Genomic DNA, 23,052 nt, shown 5'->3' on the forward strand with positions numbered 1-23,052 from the left:
GCCGACTTGGAAACTCTTGATAAACTACAGAGCAGACTGGACAAGGAGTTTGGAAAGACCACATTCACAGTCTTCCGCACAATCGATGAATAAACCAGAGAGTCTTGTCAAGCCGTCGCACCGAGCCCGGCTTGTGTCGATTTGTTGACAGCTGATTCGGCAAGAATAGACCACGTCTCTTCTGCGTAACTAGTTCTGAAGTCTCTCAATTTCACTTAGTCACCACTCTATATACACACATCCGTCTTATTCAACAAACAGGCTCTTCGCGCTTATTGTCACCCACTATGCTTCGTCATGGGTGACGTGAACTCTAGCTTGTTGTCCCTACATATATCTTTGCTGCCAGGCTTGGCTCATAGCCTGGAACTGCTCATTCATGTGTTGCTTGTAGCACGGAATAGCAGGTCCTCTAGGATCTATCATTCCGAGCTACAGCAGCGGTATTTTGCCCTTTCATACCCCGAAGACACGGTCCGGGTGGCAATATCTAGCTACAATATATGACTGGTATATCTCTTCTGACCCCTGTTGGCCTCACATATGTTGGAGGGCCAACACCGTCACATGCTTGGAACGAGCCGGGTAATATAGCTTCAAGGTAAATGTGGCCAGGAAGCTATGGTAGAGGTGGTTGATTGAAGTCGGTCAAGAAGAATCATTCCGCCTGCGAAAGTTTTCTGGGAGAAGCCGCATCTTCAAGCAAGTCACCGGTCGTGATATTGATGAATGACAAGGTTGGAGGAGGAGCATTGGGCCCGTCGAGCGTTTTTGTCGAAATATAGGCGGTGGTTTATAAACAGCTCCACATAGTATCGGACTGCGAATGGGAAGAATAGTATGATAATGAAAGTAAATGCTTCGTGGGTGCTGTGTAGGGGACCTGGCTCCCGTTCGAGGGAGTGCAACAGTCTGCTCCACGCGAGGTCGGCCTGGTCGACAGCAAAGGTCATGATGATTGACGGGATGGGAATGGTGGTGGGGGGGGGGCCGAATTTGTGCAAGGTAAATTTGGGGTATCACCAGGTTGAGTCAGCAAGTTGGGTAACTGATGAGGATCTTGACGAAGGCAGCGTTTCTGGATCTTCTTGTACAACATTGTGTTCGGGAAACCCGACGTATTGGGTGGTTATCTTGCGCCACTCCGTCTTGCCGGGTGAGACTGTGCCACCGCCAGCTCGGTCTGCACATAGCCGTACCATCACCCACCAGCAGGGCAATGAGTTGGTGCCCGAATGCCGATTGGATTGCGGGGTTACATTGGAGTTCAATCCAAACCCCAGCCCTTGTGGCCCAGAATCGGCACAGCCTCCAGATCTCATTGAGTCCCCCACCAATGCTGGTCATAAGCGCTTAACTGGAGGTCCCTTGATAACCTGCAACCATAAAAGAACCGCTGAGAATCGGCTTGCCTCGACAAATATAGGTGATCTGGAGCCTTGCAAAAGATGAAATTCAATCTCACCCGCGTCATATCTTCAAGAGCACCCGACGGGAGGTTGGTTGTTGAACGGATACCAGTACTGTGAATGGAGACAAAGACAAGATTGGGCAAATGCATTTTCACTTGTCTACTGCAAGTGATCAATATTCCCTCATCTGTCACTGGTGATGGTGATCGCTGCAGCGTCTTGTGGTCGACATGCGTCTGTTGGGCGCATACCCGGCACGCTTGTGGCACAATAATGACCACTTAGAATAGGCCACCCTAGTCCTATTCTTTCTAGCGTGGCCAGCTGTGCCACTTGGGTGGACGTAGGTGGACCAAAATAACTAGCCCCTTGCCTTATTTGGTGTACGCATATGTAGGATATCCCATTTCTACTGGAGGTGTGGGCCGCGGGATTGGCAACGAAGGGTGCAAGATGAGTACGTGGGTGTAAGACTTATGAGTGGCACAGCGTGAGAAAATGGGCATATCACCAAGTGTCGGGTGTTTAGAAGTGCGAAGCCTCTTCTGGCTTTCCCACCTCACTTCTTCATCTGCTCCTTACCCCCCAGATCCTCCTGGTCGACACTCGCGATCTCTTGTTGATACCCCAAGCGCCAGGCACAATGGTTTCCCAGCAAGAACTAGATGCGATTGTTGACGACCATGCCAGTCTCAAAAAGATCACTCTTAAAGTATATGAGGGCACCTGCAGAGAAAGAGAACATATCAAGCTGACATCTCAACGCAGGTCACAGTGGGCGTCTTCTTTGCCTTGTCCATCCTGTCGGTAGTTGCACGAGTAGCCATCCGCCTCAAGACGCTGAGGCGATTATCTTTGGATGATTATCTCTTGTTTATGGCAGCCACAGCCCTAACGGTGACAACCGGCCTGCTTCTTCACAGCTGCGACCGCATCTATCTCTCGGCCGCGCTCCAAAAAGACCCCGCACTAGCCTTTCTAATTAGTTCGGAGCTCTTGATGGACCTTCTGAATCATGCAACACAGCAGTTTCACACCTTCCTCATCCTTGCATGGACCGCAATCTTCTTCGTCAAATTCTCCTTTCTCGCCTTCTTCCGGCAATTGATCTGGAAGACAAGGGTCCAACGCTATTACTGGGCCGTAGTAGGGATCACCATCGTCTCGTACCTTTTCTTTGTGGCAGAGCCATTTATTCTGTGTTCCGAATTTGGGATTAAGGCTCGTAAGTTCTTCTCAATACTTCTTACTCCCACCAGTCAAGAGCGGTGTTCATTTGTATAGACATCAACTAATCAGGAGTAGTTTCCTGTTTTTCCCCTTCAAAAAACATCCTCTACATATCTCTGACCGGCGTCGTGACTGGCCTGGACGCAACCACCGACCTCATGATTGTTAGTATCCCAATCATTATTCTCTACCAAGCAAAGATCCGGACCCGACAAAAGGTGGCCCTTGGGATGTTTCTCTGCCTGTCCTTGGTCATGGTATGTATTGCCATCACAAGGGCCAGCAAAATTAAAGGAGCACAGGGCATCGATATCCCGTGGGAGTTCTTCTGGCAGTTCATGGAAGCAACTATCGCAGTGCTAATGGGCTCGTTGACTGTTTTCCGCACCTTACTCGCATTCCAAACGAACAAGAATTCAGAAGAGCGGAAAGGAGCGGCAGGCCCGAGCCCTAAATCGCGAGCTTTGTTTTCCTTTCACGAACGCATGAGGCGATGGCGGGAAAAAAGGGCACAGCATAGTGACGAGGAGTCTCTCAGCGACCTCCCCCAGATCCCAAGTGCTACTATGTCGGGAATGCGTACCTTTATACGGCGCAATAACCGTGATGAGGGCCTTGAAACTTCAGCTGGCACTGTGAGAGTCCTCTCGCAGAACGACACACTGGCCGAGAACTTCGATGCCTCTTCGCACCACCGTGTCGCTGTGACACCCAACAAGCAAGATGACCATCGCGTCGACTCTCGACAAGGCAACGGGGTATCATGGCCTTTGCTAAGCTCTGGATATGTGCTCATATCGACTGAAATCAGACAAGAACGGTTAACCACGGAGAGAGATGAGCTACACTCATCCCATATGACCAGCCTGGCTGGTTCAACAGTCCAAGGGGACTGGGAGAGCACCTATCGCGAAAGTGGTCAGCCTGGATCTGTGTATCGGGATAGCCGCCAGTACGCCTACAATCCGCAGATGTCGCGATAGCCTACGATGAATAACAATGAGGCGACGGTTGGCAACCCCATTGCGTGGAAGCATGTGGCCCCGATGAGTCCTATTCGACCGAGATCGAGGAGCTAAAGGCGTGGATTCCGAGAGCTTATAATAAGGATGTGTGGCAAGCTCAGATACTGGCCGGGTGGCCTGCAGTAATAGCTGTAATAGGATGGCGAAGGACGCGGGGGGGCCAAAATACCTACCTCGGTACTTTCTCGCGGATGGCAAGGAGCGGAATTCTCAGGCATTGGCTGGCAGCTATCGACTTTGATAGCGGATGATCTAGCGCGGGATGAGGCACTGGAGTCATGAAAGAAAGCATCATCCCCCGTGATGATCGCCTTCTCGTTCTGAATGAGAACTGGAACGGTAGTGGGGCAGTGACGCCCGGGTCATGAACATAGCTAATCTTGCATTGTGCCAAAGCGTTGATATCAATCTAGATAAACACATACATAGACCGTACATACAAGGTAGACAGCTATTTTACTTATTTATTGCTCAGTATATTTAAATTATCTTCACGCTTACTGCACCAACAAACAGTTTGTGTGCCAAATTATACATGCTCTACATTCGAGTCACACTGCAAGTAAAATCGAAGTTGGAGCCGTTGATTTTTTTTAAAAAAAGCAGACCGCCACAACAAACCTACATAACGAGAGTGCTGTTCAGTCAATTTTGCTGTTACATTATCTAAATGAAAGTCCATGACACTTCAGTCTTCCCCACGTCCAAACTACCCACAAGCTCCTTGAAAACCTTTGGGCTGACATCGATCCCACCGGGGGGGCACGAAGGGCACTTGTCACGGACAACGGCAGTGACCTTCTTGCCATCGTGGCCCTTGATGGAAATCCTGCGGCCACAAGCATCGCCGGTACCTTGACCGCTCACCAGTGCCGATGAAATAGCCACGATGTTGTGAGTATAACCCTTGCCACTGTCGTCGTGACCACAGGCACCAGGTCCGACTTCGTAGTACGTCATGTGTCCGTGGCGGTTGTATTTATTTTCGTCTCCATTGCGTTTGGCGGCACACTCCGTGTCCCGGAGCTGGATCTGGAGAGCAGCGGGCACCTCAACTTGCTGCTCGGCACGGGCCATGTCCATGTTGATAGGGCTGGCGAGAGCACCAACAATGAACACGGCCAAGGAAACAACGGAGGTCCTCATTCTGGTGATTTAATTTGGAAAGAGTGTATGGGGCCAGTTATTGTAATGTGTGAGTGGCTGAAGCGGACAGTTTCAAAGTTGTAATGATTGTGTGCGAGGTGATTTGTAGTACGATTTGGAAAGAGTGTGTGGTCTGAACAGCGAAATCTGACTGCGGAGAAGGAGCGTGGTTGTTGGATCTTCTTACCATGTTCGGGTTGGCATGATAACTTACTTATATTGCGCAGTTTCGTATCGGAGCCAGATTAAATGGAGGTGCCGCTTGAGTGAACAGAGTCGTTCACGCTTGGCTGAAAGCTACCGGGATCGACGAGGTCACCGCTTGACGCGCCGACCACTTTAGCGTCGTTGAGTCAGTGCCACTCCATCCTGCTGGCACCAGAACAGGAGGCCCGGTCAGTGTACCAGCCTGATTCCGACCCTACCTGACCGTTCCTCATTCCTCGATGACAGTGATGAATCCGGGGATGGTGCTTGAGATGAGAGTCGTGACGACCTGGTTCATGATCAATCCGGCAGCATTCTTGGGAGTTCCGCGCCGTAGGTGTCATGCCCCTGAATTAGTCGAGCAACAACAGGGAGCGAGATAATGGAACACCGGATATTATTACTGTTCCCAACGCCACTTTGATGCAGCTGTGTGCCAAAACCGACAAAGCTACAGGCGCCGTGAGCCCAAAATGTATAGGATAGATAAGCCTCCAATCAAGACTAGCTAAGAAGCTCCCTGATGTCTTCAATCCTCTGGACCCTCTTTTCCTCGTCTGACATCATTCCAAGGGACGAGGCACTACGAGTAAGGGTAACTCATGTCAGCGAACTGATTGCAGGGGCCTTGGAGGTGGCTAGAGACTCACATGAACTTTTTCCTTTCTTGTATCTTGAGCATCCTCTCCTCCACGCTGCCCTTTGCAATGAAGCGGTAAATCTTGACCTCGTCCTCTTGACCCATCCGGTGTACTCTGTCGATAGCTTGCGCCTCGATTGCGAAACTCCACCAAGGGTCCATCATAAACACCCTTTTTGCCATGGTAAGGTTCAGTCCAACCCCGCCTGCCTTAAGACTGAGTAAGAGCACGGTAAATCGTTTGGACTCTTTGAACTCCTCGAGTACAGCGGCCCGGGCCTTTTGGCTCATTGAACCATCCAGTCGCACGAAATGCATGTTGGCTTGGGTGAGAGCTGGTTCGATGAGAGAAAGAAACGACGTGAACTGACTGAAGACGACGGACTTAATTGTAGGGTGTCCCTTCCGCAGCTCACGTAGTTTCTTGATGAGTGTCACAATCTTTGCAGAAGAGTTGTTGACCCCGAGGCGCTGCAGCGTAACACGCGGCCCATCACCAGGCCTTCCATCATCGAGATCATCATCATGACGGACAACCTCAAATAAATCTCGGTTGTTGATAGGCTCACGACACTGGAAACACTTTGGCAACTCGTTCTTGTCTGTTTGATACTGGATATAGTCAAGCAAGCACTTTTTGCAAGCGGAATGCCAACACCCAGTTACGGTTTGGTCAATGATCGGTTCCTCGGCGCAAATGGGACACTCGTTGGACGCCTCGTCTCGGATCTGGTTCAGCACATGGGCGCCGAAAGCGTTGGAGTCGGCGGCATCATCTGTCGTCGCTGTAAAGCGTTCAATGAGGGCCTGGAGATCCATATCGTCTGCCAATCCGGCAGCCGCGTCTGCAGCGGCAGCAGCTTCTTCGTCATCTGCATTGGCACTGAGATGGCGAACGAGGACAGGGTGACAACAGGATTGTCTAAGACGTAAAATCTGGGCAAAGATGCTGGTAAAAGCCTTCATCACAGTGCCTGCCTCCACATTGGCATTGAATGTGCGCTTGGCGCTAGTGAAGACATACTCGTACACGTCGCGCTCAGCCTTGGAGAGCTCGATGTCGACAATTTCGACGTGTTTCGGCGGAAGTGGAACCAGTGGTAAACCGTCGGGAGTCTTCATGTCCTTCGTCCGCCTCATCACCAAGGGTTCTAAGACCGTTTGGACAACATCCAAGGCCCGCACAAAATCTGTGGATTCAAAGGGCACCGTGATGAACGTACGCCAAAAAGAAAAGTTATTCCAGGGCTCCACCCGCAGAAACCGGACGAGGCTGAATAGGTCCTCTAGCTTGTTCACAATCGGGGTGCCCGTCAGCGCCCATCTGTGCTCCGCCGTAATTTCATAACAAGCTCTTGAAGTCTTGGCCTGTCGATTCTTGATATTGTGTGCCTCGTCCAAGATAACCCGGAAGAAGTTGAGTGAAAAGAGACCACGAGTGGTCGCCCTGTCACCACCTTTTGATGCAATCTGAGTGAATTCCGACAACACCACACCATAACTGGTGATGATTAGATCCGGAGCATTTTGGGCGTTGGCTTCAGAGCATAAGGTCAAGAGATCAGCATTTTTCTCGGCTCCATAGTAGACCATGGACTTCAGGGTGCCCTCCTTTGAAGCCTTCTCGGCTTCACTCTGCCACTGGGCCAGCAGGGACATTGGCGCAACAACCAGGGTCGTACATGGGGCGTTGGCTGCGATACTTGCGCCATTGATGACGGACAGACGGGGAAGCTGATTAACAAAGCCAACTGAGTGAGGAGGAGACTGCCGTGCTTTCACTGCCACATCGGACCTATGCGAATGAATCAGGCTGAGCATTTGGATCGTTTTTCCCAACCCCATTTCATCAGCCAGAATACCCCCCAGACAGTGCTGTTCTTGACGCGGGAATTCTAAAGATAAATCTCCCGAGTATGGGTTGATATAAAATGCAGGTTGATCGGGGACCTGGGGCAGGTCCTTATCATCGTAGTCCTTCAGAGGCCAGGTGTACTCTTCCCAAAGAGGATGCATAGACTCCTCATGCTCCTTGTTTTGCTGGTCCTTTTCCTTCGCCATCATCCAATACAGAGACTGTTTTTGATAGGGACGAAGAGTCATGGCAAAGGTATCAGCTGGCTCGGCCTCGGGCGTATTGAAGTCGAATGACTGGGCTTTCTTGTAGAGCGCGTCAAGCTGGTCTTGCTCTAGTTCTTGCCCATCTTCGTTCTCGTCAGAGTTCGGAGAAGAGGATGGGTTGTCCTGAGATTCTGACCGGGTTGTTGGTTTTTCCTTTTCTTTCTTATCCTCCATTTCGGCCGCCTGAAGTAGTTCTTGACGTCGATGTTTGGCGGCGGCAGAATTTGCTCGGGTTGGGACCAGGTTGATCTCCTGGAAGAGCCTGACGAGAGCTACCTGCCGCAGCCGCAAACACTTTTCCTCTGTCGACTCGCCTTGATCGAACGGACTGGCATCTCTGTTATCGGCGACTTGGAACCCCCTTCCAAGAAAACAAGACCGCAAGAGCGAACATCTGAGCTGGAGATAAACAGTGTCGTTTGTCCGAAGCCGGTCAGGAGCATATACACATATGCCCTCGAATTTGCATATCTTTTGGTCTATCAAAGTCGAGACCCAATCAGCGGTTTCTTTTGCCAGACGGCCGATCTCTCGACCAGTCCTATCAGAGAAGCGGACAATCACATCGTTCCTCCTCGCAGTAGCGGCCGTGAGCTTGGATTGTACTTTGGTCTTGGGAGGCTGGATCTTATGACGTTCAATCATGACGATATCTCCATGCTTCACAAGACCAGCGCCACTTCGTGTTGCCCAGCCTTCGGCACCAAAGGCGCCGATATAGCGTGATTCAGGCATCGAGTGGAATGTGGCTGGCGCTTGGTGAGGCACCTTTAAACTGGCTCTGTTGCTTTGTGTGGGGGACTTGGGGCCGGGTCGCATCGTGGCAGTTGGCGGGGCCTTCCTTTTCAGGGTCCTCCAGGTGCCGTCAAGATAGAGGTTGATTGCCCTCTCGATATTGTCCCCGCAATGTTCTTTGAGGATGGTGATGATGTCGGGGCTGACGGTCTCGCCAACGAAGCTCTCGAAGGTAGGTTGGTCAAAAGCTATCACGGCGGGATTCATGTCGGAAGTAGCAGCAGTTTTCGGGAAGTCATTTGGTGGTGGGGACGAGAGGTTCGCATATTGAGTCGCATGTTCTTCTTGAGGTTGTGCGCCGGAAAAGAAGCGGCGTCTTTTGCTTGGGGGTTCGTCTGAGTCGGCAAAGTCCATATTGAAAGCAGGTGGGTGTCGCTGAGCAAGAGGATGGTGGCGGTACGTATCCGTGGTCTTTAACGTTGCATGGTTGCATGTGGAAGACGCGCCGAGTCAACGGGACCGCGAATTTTGGCGTTGCTGATCCACAAAATCAGGTGACCGTGTTGCTAGTTAATTTAACGGTCAGGACCCGCTATTTCGTCATTGAAGTTCAAAGACGATTATTCCTAGCGATCCGTTGCAATTGGCGAAAATGGCCAACGCTTTGATCCCCAAGGTACACAGTATGTTTGCTGTTCCTCACCCAAAACGCCGCAACAGAATGGAAAGGGTTTTGACTTTGACTTGTAGGATGGAGCCACTGCGCTAGGGCGCCTCACAAACACTATCTATGTATCGGTCGATTCGAACTGCTGGCCATGGCCTGAAGTGGACGGCCCCCCGATGGGTTCGAGAATGCCGTCGCGGCATTGTCACAGATGCCGATGTGACTCAGTCCCGCGACTACTGTCTAAACCAGCTCAAGTACGTCTCCATCCACCACCTACGAGGCAAATAAGAGGCTGACGCCTCTTTGCAGACATAGCGATTATGAGACCTACTTGATACGGCAGTTTGTTCCGCGGTCAGCAAACGATGCATACCATGCGCTCCGGACACTCAATCTCGAGCTTGCTCGGCTTCCCGAAACCGTCTCCAACCCCACCATCGGCCGACTGCGCATCCAGTTCTGGCGTGACACAATCGAGAGGGTCTTTGCTGGAAGCCCGCCTCGAGAACCTATCGCCATCTTGTTGCACAGTGCTATTGCGCAATTGAAGTCCAGGGCTGGGGATGGAAGTGCCAGCTCTCTCAAATTCTGGCTGCTGAGGTTTCTCAAAACAAGGGAACGGCACATGGAGAACAGGCCCTTCGTCAGTTTGGCCGCTCTGGAGGACTATTCCGAGAACACCTACGCGACCTTGATGTACATGACGCTGGCTTTCATGCCCATGCGGTCTGTCCACATGGATCACCTCGCCAGCCATATTGGCAAAGCTTGCGGCATTGTCGCGACACTACGGGGAATTCCAGTGCTCGCGGCACCTTCAACGCCCATCCAGGGTCCCTCAGGGGCCAATCTCGGGAGCACCCGAAGCCCGGCGCTTCTGCTTCCCCTGGATGTCATGGCGGATGCGGGCTTGAAAGAGGAAGATGTCTTTCGAATGGGTCCTAACGCTGAGGGACTTCAGGATGCTGTTTTCCACGTCGCCACGCGTGCCAATGATCATCTTATTACAGCCCGGGAGATGCTCAAGAACCTGAGGTTGGGAAAAGGGCCTGATCACGACTATGAACACGAAGGTGAAGCCGAACATGTGTATTCATCTGCTGCACACAACGTCGAGACTGCTGGTTCCGATATCAAGCGTGGGTTTGGTGTGTTGCTGGAGGCTGTTGCAGCCGGGGATTATCTGAAGCGTTTGGAAAACGCCAACTTTGACCCCTTCAAGGTAAAGAAAAGTTGGAAGCTTCCCTGGTCGTTATGGCAGGCGCTTAGGCATGAGCAAATTTGATGATCTGTCACGAGCAGTTGTTTAGATGATACCAGAGATCTCTGTTTGCCTTGAATCCAAATGGTGAACCCAATTGTTCTACATTAGAGCCAAACCAGGGGCGCCGATATTCATGAAATATTCGTTTTTATTTTGGTTTGATGAGTGTTGGACTATCACGGTGTTGTCTCAGGCTCTGGAGAATTCTAGTATTACCAGTCTCATCGTGGTATTCTAGTTTTCGACCCTCTCCCAAAGGTGTGATGCTGAGCTATCGTTCTCGCGCCTTCAATAAGCGGCTGTAGCCGAGACTAGAATCCACTATGATGGGAAACACAGCGAGAGCATCAGAGAATTTTGCTTGCCAGACTCCACATACCGCAGTTGAAAGTCAACGGAACCAGGTACATGGTGGAGTCCTTTCGTTCTCGACCCAAGGGATCTAGGGAATCCAGGGAATCCAGGGAATCCAGGGAATCCAGGGAATCCAGGGAATCCAGAGAATCCAGGGACATATCCGTTGACAGGGCGCTAGCTAGCCATGGATCAAGGAAGGAAGTCCCAGAGCGAGGATTGATGCGTATTTACGTCCTCAACATAACAAAGTATTGAGCCACACTGCCACTGAATCCTGTTATATCAATTATCTTGCAAGTTGTTGCCTTGCATTTTGCAAAGCCAGTAGGTTAGCCACAGTGCCACTGACCCAGGACTCGCATATGGGATGAAGCTTTTGAAAGCCGAGGATCGTCGAGTGTCTTGGCCACGATGCGCTCTCAATGTTTACTCGATATTTACTCGATAGTTTTATTTTGGCGAGACCGTCAATGACCCAAGTGTCCGGGGGAAAAACCCCCAGGTCGGTGGGGCCCCGTAGCGGGTGCCACTTCCGAGAGAGTTTCGGCCCGGTGCCCCGCACCCCTTTGGCTGGTAAAAAGGTCCCATTTCGGTGGGGCCACTTTTGAGCCAATAGGAGAGCAATCTCTAAGCGAACTATTCTACAACCGCTAAATAAGTGCTAAAAAAAGAGAAATAGTACCTGAAAAGCACTATACTTATAGCGACCCTTAGCGGGTGTGGTGCTATACTTCGTTGTCACTAACATGCTTATTTTGTGGCAGAGCAGCCCCACCGAAATTGGACTTTTTGCCCAGCCAAAGGGATAAAATGTCGGCTCCTTCCGACATCACGGACTCGGCCGTCCTAAAGCCAGTTTGTCCGACCCCAGCGATTTCCGGTGCCTCAAACACATGAATTATGACTGGGGTTTTTTCCCAGTTTTTTTCCTCAAACGTCCCATCGCAGGCCGCCTGAAGCCCTGGTGCCCTGGTACTCAGAATACAGCCTGGTGGCGTTTTGTTGCTGGAGTTGACGAATTGGCCAATGACATCTTTGACAAGGTTTCCGTTTACACACCATCAGTAAACCGCCCGAGTTGGCCTGCAGGTTAAAAGATCGTTTGGCTGGGAGGTTCCTGGAATTACCTAACTGGAACTGCACCTGGTGCATCTGGGCATCAGGTGGCACATGAGGCTCTCACCCAGACTGCTCGATGCAACGCACAACGCCCGACGGAACATGCCATCTCCGAGGAAGTCTGAAGTTGGCAGAGACACGTGGTTTTGGAAGACTTTTGGATGATTTATGTCACGCGGTACTCTGAGGGCCTGTGTTATTTATTTTACGGATAACCCAGTACCGAGCGTAGATACGATATACGCACTGTCGAATATTTTAGAGATATCTGAGCATCGCGTCATAGGGCTGGATCTTAGCGCAGAAGCAGAAATGGCGGGGAAAATAAATACCATCCAGGCGAGGGTTCCCGCACAACTCTTGTTTTTCAGTCTCCTTGCACAACAAACGTCAGCTTGCAGGGGAGCAGCGAGAAATTTGCAGTGGACAAAGGAAAGGGGGACGAATGTTCGACTCGAGCTTGGCTTCTTCGGCCGCTTTCCAAGCACTCGGTGCAAGCTTGGAACATGGGGCAAACAAAGCCAATTCCATGGAACAGAACCTTTGCCGCACACAAAATTTTCCCTCGAGGTGGAGCCCCAGGACTTTGGGAAGAGGTCACTGGGTCACCAGGTGACCCTGGATTTTGCCTTGACAGTCTCTCCAGCGGAGCCCAAAGAGCTTGAAGCTTGAAAGCTGGCATCCAGTTTGTGAGCTCATGCAAGCCTTGTGACTAGTAGGTTGGGTTTCAGCATTAGCCCGTGACCTGAAAAGCGTGCCTCCAGCTCAATCCACCACTCACTTGCAAGTTGGAAGAAAGGTACGACGGCAGATCGCAGACCTGGAGCATGTGGTTGCCATTCTCCTCATTATTCCCTGGAGAGATGGGGCTCTTCAGTAAACTCGGAGCACTGACATTTGCTTTCCGGATGTCTCACTCAGCACTGATTTCGGCTTCGGCGAGGACTCGGTATGGATACCGACTGTGGTGCTGACTGGCCCGGGCAGTGGAGTGAACTGACATGCGGGATCGACCAGGTGAAGATCCGCCCTGCACATGGAAGAGGTAGTGTAAGGGGTGCTCCAGATCGATGCTTGGTACGAACCACTGTCTGTCTTTGTGCAAGTATTTTTCCACCCAACCTATGTGAGCCCACGTCACTGTCAAAACTCATCAAGCACTCAGAACTGCCGGGGCACACAGCATCAGAACAAGTGCTACCCTGGCTGCGCAATGATGAGAAGCCTTTCCTGGACTCATGCTGTCAAGACGATGTGGACCAGAAGTGGACCACAAGGTTCACACAACAAGGGGCATCGATCGATGGCGGAGCAACAAGGTCCAGCTGGTCGGTTTTGTTCGCGGCCCTGCCGCTCGCTCGGTCGGTGGTGGGCTGTCCAGGTGGAACCCTTTAAGCCCTGGCCATCTATTACACATAATTACTTGATGGAAAAGGCCGGACTGGTCCCCGGGGACATACAAATACTCTGACGAGCCTGCATCCTGCTCTTGCGTCAGACCTCTGAGGAATTGTTGGTAGACTTATAGCCGTGCTCTTTCAAACCATAGACGTTATCCCACCACCCATCTCCACGCTGTTATTCACATCTTCACACCCTCAGATCCCAACACTGGGTGACCCCATCTTCACTTTCCAGTCAAAAAACGAGCCACGGGCACTCGATTACATACCACGCGTCGAAGGATAATTGAATCGAATCAGAAGAAGGCGAACTACCTCTTGTTGACATTTCATGGATATTGGGGACAAGGAAAACCACCGCAACGAGGATTTTCCACGAAAACCAAGGGCGCCACCTCAACACCTAGCAACTGGACCACTTTCAGCAGTTTTGGCTTTCGCAGGTGACACGGCAGCTCTGACACACACACTGCGCGGAGCGCTCAAGCTACCTATCCTCCCGTGACACCTTCCCCGCATTCTCTAGGCCTTTCTAGGCCTCAGCAGAAGCGGCGCATCCAGCAGCAGGCCGCCTGCAGCCGGTAGTAGCCCCGTGCCTGCCCCGAGCCCACCCCGCCATTGGCAGGGGCTTCCCTAACTTGGAAATTAATAATAGAACAGCCAACATGCCACACCGGGTAGCCAACTTCTTCCGGTCGTCGACCCATTCCCTGGAGCACCAAGTTTCGAATTTCACCAAAAAGTCATCCTCGGGTTCCCGGAGACGGGCCTCCCCACCCGGCAGCGGAAGAAGTACGGGCTCAGAGCTAGTGGCCTATACATCTGAAGAGGAGCTTGACGATTCCCATGCTCCGCCCTACGTTCCACGCTTGAAGATGGGCGACTCCCGGACCAGCAGTTTTACCTCGGATTCACACAAAGAAAAGGATCATGGGCACCACCACCGGCTCTCGTTCCCCGGCATGCATTTTGGGCGGTCCAACAAGGAGAGCCATGTACACACCCCCGCCTCGCTGGACTGGAAGCTCGAGTCTCCGCCCATCGTCATGTACGGGAATGCCGAGAACAGCACTGGCGCTCTGCTATCCGGGCAGCTCTTTCTCCACATCAAGGATGAGGCCCTGGAGATCGAATCGTTTACAGCGACGCTCACTATCCGGGTATCGCAAAAGAAGCCTTTTGCCAACCACTGTGCCGAGTGCACCAGTCAGTGTACCGAGATCAAAAAGTGGTCTATGCTCGAGCACCCCTTGGTGATGATGAGAGGTAGGTGATGTTTGAGAGGTGGCCTTGCAAATCTCATAAGCTGACTCCGTGTCACATTAGGCCAACATTCGTTCCCATTCTCTGTGCTCATGGAGGGCCATTTACCTGCCAGCATGGAAACTCCTCTCGTCTCGATCTCATACGAGTTCAAAGCCGAAGCCATTCCCCGGAGCAACGGCATCACCCCGGTACCGCCCATCAGGCTCGAAAAGGTGCTCGATGTCAAACGCAGTCTACCAGCATCCGAGATACCACATCACTCCGTCCGAGTGTTCCCCCCCACCAACATCAAGGCCAGTGCGCACTACCCTCACGTCATACACCCGATTGGAAGCTACACTTTGGCACTTCGACTGGATGGAATCTCTAAGCTCAATCCAAGGGTGAACACGATAGAATACTGGAAACTCAAGAAGCTCACGTGGCGACTGGAGGAAACGATCAAGACGGTAGCACCGGCATGCGGTCGGCACAGTCCCAGATTGGGAGATAGTGAGGAGGGCGCGCAGCCCAAGAAAGGCATCGTTCGTAGCGACACGCGGATCATTGGTGAAAAGACGCTGTTCTCGGGCTGGAAAAGTGACTATACCAGCGCCAATGACGCCAAGGTGGAGCTCGAGCTGGAGTACAGCCTAGGGAAGCACGCCAGGTCTGCCTGTGATACCAAGAGCCAGGATGGGACCGAAGTGAGTCACCAGCTGATGGTGGAGATGGTGGTCTCTCAGGAATGGGCGCCAGTGAACAAGCCCTCTCTGGTCACTCACACCGGGGTTGGACGCATCCTGCGCATGCATTTCGGCACCATTTTGACGGAGCGCGGGGGCATTGGGATCAGCTGGGATAACGAAGCCCCGCCTATTTATCAAGATGTGCCCCCCAGCCCGCCGGCCTATTCTCAAGAAACCAATCTGCACAGCGACGCGTCAATTGCCGAGATGATTGAGCCACTGGATGGCGCTCTGACAGCGGGCCCGGTGCACAGGTTGGTGGTGGAAGAGGAAGGAGGAAGCTCTCGCGGTCATTGGAGGGCAAGTTCTGAAGGGAGGTGAAAAGCCCCTTTCAGCTGGGCCCGGACGTTCCACTGCAGTCAGACTGGTGGGAAACCTCCACCCTATGGTCAACAAGCGTGCATTTTCGAAAAGGGAGATGGCGAGCAATGGGCTTGACAGCGGCGTTTATTTGTTTTGTTTGCATTATACCCCCGGGAACAGCGTCAGCAGCATGCATGGCAGTTCTATCTACAATCTTGCAATTTGGGCGTTTTTTTCTGTGTGGACTTGTTTCAGGGACTCAAAAAAAAGGAAGGAGGAGCGGGGGTGAGAGCAATCGGTCAGTTTGGTGTCTAGAGCAAGAGTTGTTGCGTTTTTAAAGGGTCTGGCATCTCCTCGGCTGGAGCATTCAAGAAAAGGGCGTTTGGAGGCAAGGAAATTGAAAAAGGGGAAGGGTCTGCATCTGTCATGATTCATGGCCATGATCGAGAGAGTGGGAACAAAGGTATATATATATTGTACATACTCCCACAATGAAAACAACACAAACATAAAAGAGTATTGCTCTTCTTTTGCATTTTTTTCCCAAAATTGATCTATATTAGAGCTGCCCTGGGAATAGAATCAGGATGATGTCAAAGTCATGTAGGTACTTCCAGTTTGCGGGGAGGTGGGGATGGGGAAGTTGGCTTATCGATAAGTCACCTAACCCTTCATGGACGTTTACTCACCTGCCGTTAGCTCAGGTTCGATTGGTGGTGACTCGACGGAGCTTCGACTCAACCGGCGAACCTAGGCCTACATTCCAGCATCTTAGACTCATTGTTTCCCTCTAGACTTACATCCCTCCTCGCGTCTTCTTGCATAAATAGCCAACAGCAGCTGTCTTTGGTATTGCACTGACTTAGCTGGCGTCTTTCTTCTGAGTTGGCATCCGGTGGAGCTTGCTTTCTTGTTGGTGTTCCATCCGTTTGCATCGCCTTCATCTAGAAGCTCAAGAGAGTACCTCGCCACAATCATGAACAACAAATCTGCAAAACAGTTGCCGCACGAGAAGCGGAAAGGAGAAGCAGCCCTCAGCGACTTCGCCGAGTATGTCGAACAGCAACAAGCGCTACGTTTTCCGCTTTCCAGAGCACCCGCGACCAGCAGTGTTGCCCACCATTCTGCCACAGCCAAGAGTGCCCAGGCCGACGCCGACCATGAGCACCATGACGAGCTCGATGACATTCTCGACAGCCTCGACCTTTCTGACCCAGCGCCGCGCGTGAGGTTACGAGAGTTTCTACTGTCTCCGGAAAGCAGCACGGACGCCCTGGAGGGGCTCTCCGAGATCATACAGAAACGGTTACTGGAGGGCCATGGCGAGACCGTGTTTGATGTGGGCGTGGAGGACAATGGCGACAGCATGAAGCTTACACGAGATGAATGGGACACGGCATACAAACGCATCATCGACGCCGCAAAGAAGCTCGGGGCAGACTGTCAGCTCTTGTTGACCAAGAACGTGGGCGGGGAGCTGGATGGAGCTCCCACCAAAGACAAGGATTGCAGCGGCAAAGTGATGGTACGACAGGCTCCTTCCACCGTCGAGGAGGTCATCGAGACCAGGATAGCAGTGGTGGGAAATGTTGACGCCGGGAAAAGTTCCATGCTGGGTGTGCTGGTCAAAGGCGATCTTGACGATGGAAGGGGCAAGGCGCGAGTCAACCTGTTCCGGCACAAGCACGAAATCGAGACAGGGCGGACATCGTCTGTCGGCATGGAAATTATGGGGTTCGATACCAAGGGCGAAGTTGTAGTGTCCGACACACCAGGCCGCAAGCTATCGTGGGAGGAGATTGGAAAACGCAGCGCCAAAGTAATCACTTTTAGCGATCTGGCTGGTCATGAACGTTATCTTCGCACCACGGTCTTTGGACTGTTGTCTAGCAGCCCAAACTACTGCCTGCTGATGGTGGCGGCGAACAATGGGCTGATCGGCATGAGCAAAGAACATCTTGGCATTGCCCTTGCCCTGAACGTGCCCGTGATGGTTGTCATCACCAAGATAGACATCTGTCCGCCACAGATTCTGGAACAGACGGTCAACCAGATCACCAGAATACTAAAGAGCCCGGGGGCCCGGAAAATACCAATATTCATCAAGAACCTCGAAGAGTGCATCAACACGGCCACCCAGTTTGTGAGCCAGCGTATCTGCCCTATCTTCCAGGTCTCCAATGTGACGGGTGAGAACCTCGACCTGGTCCGATCCTTTCTCAACATTCTGCCACACCACGGCCGCTACGACGCCGAGGCTCCATTCGAGTTCCACGTCAATGACACCTTCAGTGTGCCGCACGTCGGAACGGTAGTGAGTGGTATCGTGAAGTCCGGCGTCATCCACGCAGGCGACGATGTACAAATAGGGCCGGACTCCCTGGGTCGGTTTACCCAGACATCTATCCGTTCGATCGAGAGGAAAAGAATTGGTGTCCCCATGGCATCCGCCGGCCAGTCCGCCTCATTTGCCCTTCGTAGAATACGACGCAAGGATGTGAGGAAAGGGATGGTTGTTCTCGCCAAGTTGGACGGCACCCCCCCCAAAGTCTATCGCGAGTTTGTTGCTGAAGGTAAGCCACATATTCCACCCCCGCGGTACCTAGGAAGATGTCGGACTCTCGTGCTAAATCAGTCTAGTCCTCATCCTGTCACACGCCACGACGATCAAAACCAAGTACCAGGCCATGTTGCATGTCGGACCTGTTTCGCAAACTTGTGCCATCATTGACGTTGATCGCCCCTTTATACGAACTGGTGACCGAGCTACAGTCGCGTTTCGCTTTGTGCAACGGCCCGAGTATCTTGCGCCGGGAGATCGGTTACTTTTCCGCGAGGGGAGAACAAAAGGTCTGGGGATCGTCAAGAGTGTTGGGTATGATCCGTCTCAGCCTTTGATGGCCAAACAGGGAGACGAGGGTACTGCCCCCCTTCCACAAACAGCAACAGAGGAGAGTAAAGGAGCTGAGGTGATGGCCGACGCATGATCTGTCTGTAGGAAAGTCCCCTCACCACCAGGACTGTACATCAGCACCCTTGATTGTTTTGTTGAGAGCAGATAGAATACTGGGGACGATGCAGCGAAATCGAGCATTTTCAGGAGCGCTGGAAGTTCGGCCAGGCCCCATGTGATGGGTGACTTTTCATCTTGGTTTTACATTTGTTTTTTAAATATATTCGTGTCTTTTTTTCTTTTGCCTTTATAGTTGTCATTATTCTTCGGACGAAACGGTGGCTCGCACCAAGCCGCAATCTCTGAAGGTCCCTTTGACGACCCTTTTTGGAAGGAGTGTACTCCTCTGTTGTAGCTAACCAGTAATGGGCCTTCCCATACATTCCATTGCCAGACCCATGTGATCAGGTCTTGATTCGGATGGGCCAAAAGCAGCCAAGAGCGCGTTCTCGTTGGCACCTCCAGCGAACAGTTCGGCGATGCGGTCCAGGGTTAAGGCTAAATCCTCATCTGTTCAGAAACCTGGGTCGGGTAGAATGAGCAATAATGGTACTGAGTGTAGGCTTGATCGTCAAGTGCTTCATGGCTGGACGCGCTGAAGGCATGGATATTGCCACTTTCAGTGAATCCGTGACTGAGGGGAGATGAGCACAACGCTATCACCTGCATGGAATGTTAGCCGGGGTCCACAGACCTGATGAGATGGATCTAAAAAGTACTAACCTCTGACAAAAAGCATCTCGGATTTCCGGCTGATAGTCTGTATACATCGAAGGGCACATTTTAGCCGCAGTTCTTGACATGGCATCCAACAGGTAGGTGGCCCCCACTATGATGGACTTTTCACTGACCTTGACTTCTTCGTCGTTCTCCTCGTCTTCAACCACGTATATCGTCTCCTCCACATCCCCCAAGACGAGGTTACAATGGCTGTCGTAAGCCTACATAGTTAGGTTAGTCGCAGAAAAAGGCCAGGAGGTGCTGGGAAGTGCTGGCAGTGTTGAGAAAGGAAGGCAAGCTTACGTGGAGCCGACCCTTGAGCTCACGGTCTCCCCTCAGCTTCACAAACACAACCTCGTCGAGCAGCAGGCGGACGAGATCGAGGGGCTCCGAAACGGAAGGCGCCTCCTCTGCAACATCGGCCATCTTGAGGGGTTGTTTTTGGACCGAAGCTTAGTGTGCAAGGATCAAGAGAATGAAGTTGCCGTCGTTCTGTTGTTGTGGTGGTGGTTGTAAATCGTTGTTTTGAACGTGGTTGTTTGTCGTCGTCAGTTAGCAGTTCAGACAACAACTCATCCCAGCCTGGTTGGTGACTGCCGAGTGAGCGAGCGATGGGAGTGAGTTGAGTGGGTGCACGCTGGAGTCCGTTGCGATGGATCTGCCGGCTGACACCGCCTGCCATGCTGGGGTTTGTGAACCATGGTGGACAGGGGGGAGTCCTATAAGTGGGGCATTTGACAGGAGCTCTTTTGACATCCAAGTTGGGTTCTCATTTTCATGGGATTTCGACATACATTCTGCCCGAGAGTGGCAGTCTTGAGAAATCTGGGTCACGTAGTAGAGAAATTATGATATTATTACAAGTTCAACTACGCTGTATGTGCTTCCTTGGCTAGTCCAGGGACTGGCAGGCATCACCTTATTTTCTCTTGATCTTTTCCAGCCGGAGATCATTGATGTACATGTACCTGCTCAGAGTGATCCAGCCGTAACGGAACCACACCATCTGACTCTTGTGCGCCGTGGTCATGGCTTTCCACGCCGTTGTGAAGCTACCATGACCAGCCAAACCATTGAGAAACACGAGCCCACCGGGGTGCTTTTTATCCCTCTTGCCGGCACCAATTGCCCAGCTCAGTAGGGTAGGGAGGACGTCGAGAAAAGCAGAGTATTTGCGGGCTATTGGGACGGTTGTCAAAGTATAAAGATCGACGGGGGATGCCCACCCCGCCTTGCCCGCCACGAGGGCACCGACAAACTCTTTGGCGCCATGATACAGCGAGATATGGTTGGGATGGCTTGACACACCACCGGCGTCAAAGGTAATGAGCACATCTATGGAGGCTGTGGGGGGCGATGAGGCACCCTTTGACTTGTTCAATTGAGGCGCGAAGGCAGAAACAAGGAGGTCCGAGATCTTGCCCGCATCCCAGGTCGTGGTCATGCTGTCGCGGAACTCGGGCTTCTCGACCACAAAAACATCACTGGTGGACCGCAAGCCGAGGACCACACCAGATTTGGCCAGCTCTTTCTTTCGGGTCTCCCCCAAGCCATCCGCATCACCTGTGTCAAGAAAAGAATATCAGTACTTGTGCGAGAACCGGGGAGCTCTGGCGAAGTACGCACCGCTACTCAAGCAGAGAATCTTGACATGGTTGCCAGTTTCAGGCCGCGTGAGGGCGAGAACTGTGGGGGCAAAGAACATGGCCTCATCGTCCGGGTGCGCAATCAGAAGACAGATGCTCTTGTTCTCCAACTTTGGAAACCGCGTCGAGACCACAGAGGCGGTGTATATGTAAAGTGACGGGAGCACGACAGCCAGCACGGCGAGGATGGTGAGCAACTCCATCTCGATTTGCCCGAGCTCGACGGCGATATCGTCCCCAATCGTTCGTCTTGTCGAAAATCGGGCGCACAGTCAGGCAGGGGCCGAAAAGCGAAGCGGTTCAAAAAGGAGGCGGGTCGGAAATTTCTTGGGCTGTTACTGCAAGGGACAACCGGTCTGAGAGAAACAATGTTTTCGTGGAAGATGCATCAGGCGCCACTTTTGCGACTGGCAAGGTTCCCCTGGTCCTTATCAAGTTCAGTGGACCTGCGGATAGTGAAGCTCACATCACGTCATTATCAAGCCCTGTCCCGGAAAAAGGAACCACAGAAGCCTTGTGTAGGTATGCCGTACTCAAAGTTGGAGAATAGAGAGCTATGGCTATGAAAAGACTCATCTCTGTTTATACCGGCCAGAAGGGTTTGATGCATGCACAAGGAGCTGCCCCTCCATTCGCTCATGGTCCCCCACTACGGCGGCGCAGCGCAACAAGAGCTCCAGTGGAGCTGTCAGCCAAGCTGCTGGGAAGTGATTGCTGTATTTAATTAATATGTATTAGCGCCACGAAACACGCTCGCGCGTTCTTTGCTTCTCGTCTTCCTTCTCCCTGGACCTCGACGAACAATGGCGAGACAACGGAAAGATCCCGTTACCAAGGTCAGACTCAGGCAACCTGACCGATCGGGCCCGAAGGAGAAGACGCTGCTGGAGATTGCTCAGGAGAGGAATCTCTTTGCCGAGGCCGAGAAGCGACAAAATGCGCTGAGGAAGAAAACCGGAAAGTCCGGGACTGTTGATGGGAACAGCAGCAGCGAGGATGACGAAGAGGACGACGAAGAGGATGAGGAGAAAGGCTTGTCTCCGACCGCCGAGCGCATTCTCGAGACGATGCTCTGGGCTTCGTGTCTGTCAATGCTGCACTTTACACTCGATGTGCTGGTCCAGCACCAGTATTCGGCTGACCGTGTGGTATGGCCCACGGTCTGGACGAGGTTCTTCCAGGCTCTTCTTGGTATGTGTGCTATTTCTTTCTCTTGCCACCCGGATCGGCCGCGCTGACGCAGTTCACCATCCAGTCTTCGGATTACTGGTTTATACCCTCCACCCTCACCCATCGAAACCGACGCTCGTGCCTGGCCTACCCTTGCGATATCAGTCGATACTGAGGCAGTCCGTCTTTTTCATTTGCAGCATATGCGCCGGCTGCTACATGATTCATATTACGAATATGTTCGGGTATCTGGCAGTCATGAAGCAGGCGCCGTCTCTCGGGTGTCTCTGGGTGTGGTCCGTGATCGAACTCGAACTCCCCTGGGCTGTTCTCAGCCTTGTTGGAGCCGGGGGCTTTCTGTGGCTCAACGGCTATGACATCAAATGAACCTCAAGGGAGGCGCTCGTGTGTGGGGCTGGGGACCAGTTTGGGGTGGGCACTTGAGAGAAGGAGGGGGAAGGGGGTTCTTGCAGCTTCAAGGTGTGGTGGGATATCTAGGGCCAATCGTGTAGGTATGGACGCACGCATGTCACCCGAAGGTACCTCGTCCCGAAAATCACTTCCTGCTTCTCTCCCCGCCCGACTGGTGCCGCGCAACCTCCTGTCCACTCTGGTATCGGGTGGCTGGAGGGATGTGATGGGTGCATGCGGCTTGGGCGTTTGGAAAACGTCCCTCGCGGCTGCGGTGCAAGCGCCACGTCGGTCACCGCACCGGACAGAGAGACTGGAACAGCATCACCACTCTTTCCGGAATGTCTCACGTTAGTTAGCGTTAGCTCGGGTGCGGCCGTTGAGCGGTATGTAATTGAGCTGGCCGGTCAACAAGCCCGGCGCGACTTCTTTGTCAAAACCGCATGCAGTTGAAGAACATGCCATGAGACATTTCCCTCATTTCCCCAACTGGAGATCCAGGCCCGATGGAAGGTCCATGTACCCA

General features: G+C 52.4%; 10 protein-coding genes across 10 annotated transcripts; 5 read left to right on the forward strand and 5 right to left on the reverse strand.

Moving 5' to 3' along the window:
- Positions 1-707: 707 nt before the first annotated feature.
- QC762_701600 (uncharacterized protein) lies at positions 708-953 on the reverse strand (the record flags this gene model as incomplete). Its single annotated transcript, XM_062893022.1, has 1 exon — positions 708-953. The coding sequence occupies one exon, from the start codon at positions 951-953 to the stop codon at positions 708-710; it is 246 nt and encodes an 81-aa protein (XP_062739877.1).
- A 489-nt stretch (positions 954-1,442) lies between these two features.
- QC762_701590 (uncharacterized protein) lies at positions 1,443-4,175 on the forward strand. Its single transcript, XM_062893021.1, has 3 exons — positions 1,443-2,124; positions 2,181-2,637; positions 2,718-4,175. Exons 1-3 carry the CDS (start codon positions 2,056-2,058, stop codon positions 3,623-3,625), a joined length of 1,434 nt encoding a protein of 477 aa, XP_062739878.1. The 5' UTR covers positions 1,443-2,055; the 3' UTR covers positions 3,626-4,175.
- Positions 4,176-4,333: 158 nt separating this feature from the next.
- Positions 4,334-4,813, reverse strand: QC762_701580 (uncharacterized protein; the record flags this gene model as incomplete). Its single annotated transcript, XM_062893020.1, has 1 exon — positions 4,334-4,813. One exon carries the CDS (start codon positions 4,811-4,813, stop codon positions 4,334-4,336), a length of 480 nt encoding a protein of 159 aa, XP_062739879.1.
- A 472-nt stretch (positions 4,814-5,285) lies between these two features.
- On the reverse strand, positions 5,286-9,047 carry RAD5 (DNA helicase rad5). Its single transcript, XM_062893019.1, has 2 exons — positions 5,671-9,047; positions 5,286-5,603 (listed from the first exon to the last, which is right to left on the reverse strand). The coding sequence occupies exons 1-2, from the start codon at positions 8,928-8,930 to the stop codon at positions 5,525-5,527; spliced, it is 3,339 nt and encodes a 1,112-aa protein (XP_062739880.1). The 5' UTR covers positions 8,931-9,047; the 3' UTR covers positions 5,286-5,524.
- A 106-nt stretch (positions 9,048-9,153) lies between these two features.
- On the forward strand, positions 9,154-10,674 carry QC762_701560 (uncharacterized protein). Its single transcript, XM_062893018.1, has 2 exons — positions 9,154-9,440; positions 9,496-10,674. The coding sequence occupies exons 1-2, from the start codon at positions 9,307-9,309 to the stop codon at positions 10,469-10,471; spliced, it is 1,110 nt and encodes a 369-aa protein (XP_062739881.1). The 5' UTR covers positions 9,154-9,306; the 3' UTR covers positions 10,472-10,674.
- Positions 10,675-11,662: 988 nt separating this feature from the next.
- LDB19 (Endocytosis regulator) lies at positions 11,663-16,201 on the forward strand. The gene is made up of 2 exons (XM_062893017.1): positions 11,663-14,595; positions 14,656-16,201. Exons 1-2 carry the CDS (start codon positions 13,995-13,997, stop codon positions 15,642-15,644), a joined length of 1,590 nt encoding a protein of 529 aa, XP_062739882.1. The 5' UTR covers positions 11,663-13,994; the 3' UTR covers positions 15,645-16,201.
- Positions 16,202-16,334: 133 nt separating this feature from the next.
- QC762_701540 (uncharacterized protein) lies at positions 16,335-18,772 on the forward strand. The gene is made up of 2 exons (XM_062893016.1): positions 16,335-18,199; positions 18,267-18,772. Exons 1-2 carry the CDS (start codon positions 16,603-16,605, stop codon positions 18,611-18,613), a joined length of 1,944 nt encoding a protein of 647 aa, XP_062739883.1. The 5' UTR covers positions 16,335-16,602; the 3' UTR covers positions 18,614-18,772.
- Positions 18,773-18,774: 2 nt separating this feature from the next.
- Positions 18,775-20,030, reverse strand: LSM3 (U4/U6-U5 snRNP complex subunit lsm3). The gene is made up of 4 exons (XM_062893015.1): positions 19,603-20,030; positions 19,431-19,520; positions 19,303-19,339; positions 18,775-19,242 (listed from the first exon to the last, which is right to left on the reverse strand). The coding sequence occupies exons 1-4, from the start codon at positions 19,723-19,725 to the stop codon at positions 19,199-19,201; spliced, it is 294 nt and encodes a 97-aa protein (XP_062739884.1). The 5' UTR covers positions 19,726-20,030; the 3' UTR covers positions 18,775-19,198.
- Positions 20,031-20,090: 60 nt separating this feature from the next.
- GPI12 (N-acetylglucosaminyl-phosphatidylinositol de-N-acetylase) lies at positions 20,091-22,876 on the reverse strand. Its single transcript, XM_062893014.1, has 2 exons — positions 20,926-22,876; positions 20,091-20,862 (listed from the first exon to the last, which is right to left on the reverse strand). Exons 1-2 carry the CDS (start codon positions 21,146-21,148, stop codon positions 20,219-20,221), a joined length of 867 nt encoding a protein of 288 aa, XP_062739885.1. The 5' UTR covers positions 21,149-22,876; the 3' UTR covers positions 20,091-20,218.
- Positions 21,649-22,502, forward strand: QC762_701510 (uncharacterized protein; the record flags this gene model as incomplete). Its single annotated transcript, XM_062893013.1, has 2 exons — positions 21,649-22,136; positions 22,201-22,502. The coding sequence occupies exons 1-2, from the start codon at positions 21,749-21,751 to the stop codon at positions 22,500-22,502; spliced, it is 690 nt and encodes a 229-aa protein (XP_062739886.1). The 5' UTR covers positions 21,649-21,748.
- Positions 22,877-23,052: the final 176 nt, after the last annotated feature.

Source organism: Podospora pseudocomata, chromosome 7 (genome assembly GCF_035222375.1).
Source record: "Podospora pseudocomata strain CBS 415.72m chromosome 7, whole genome shotgun sequence".
NCBI classification, from domain to species: Eukaryota; Fungi; Ascomycota; class Sordariomycetes; order Sordariales; family Podosporaceae; genus Podospora; species Podospora pseudocomata.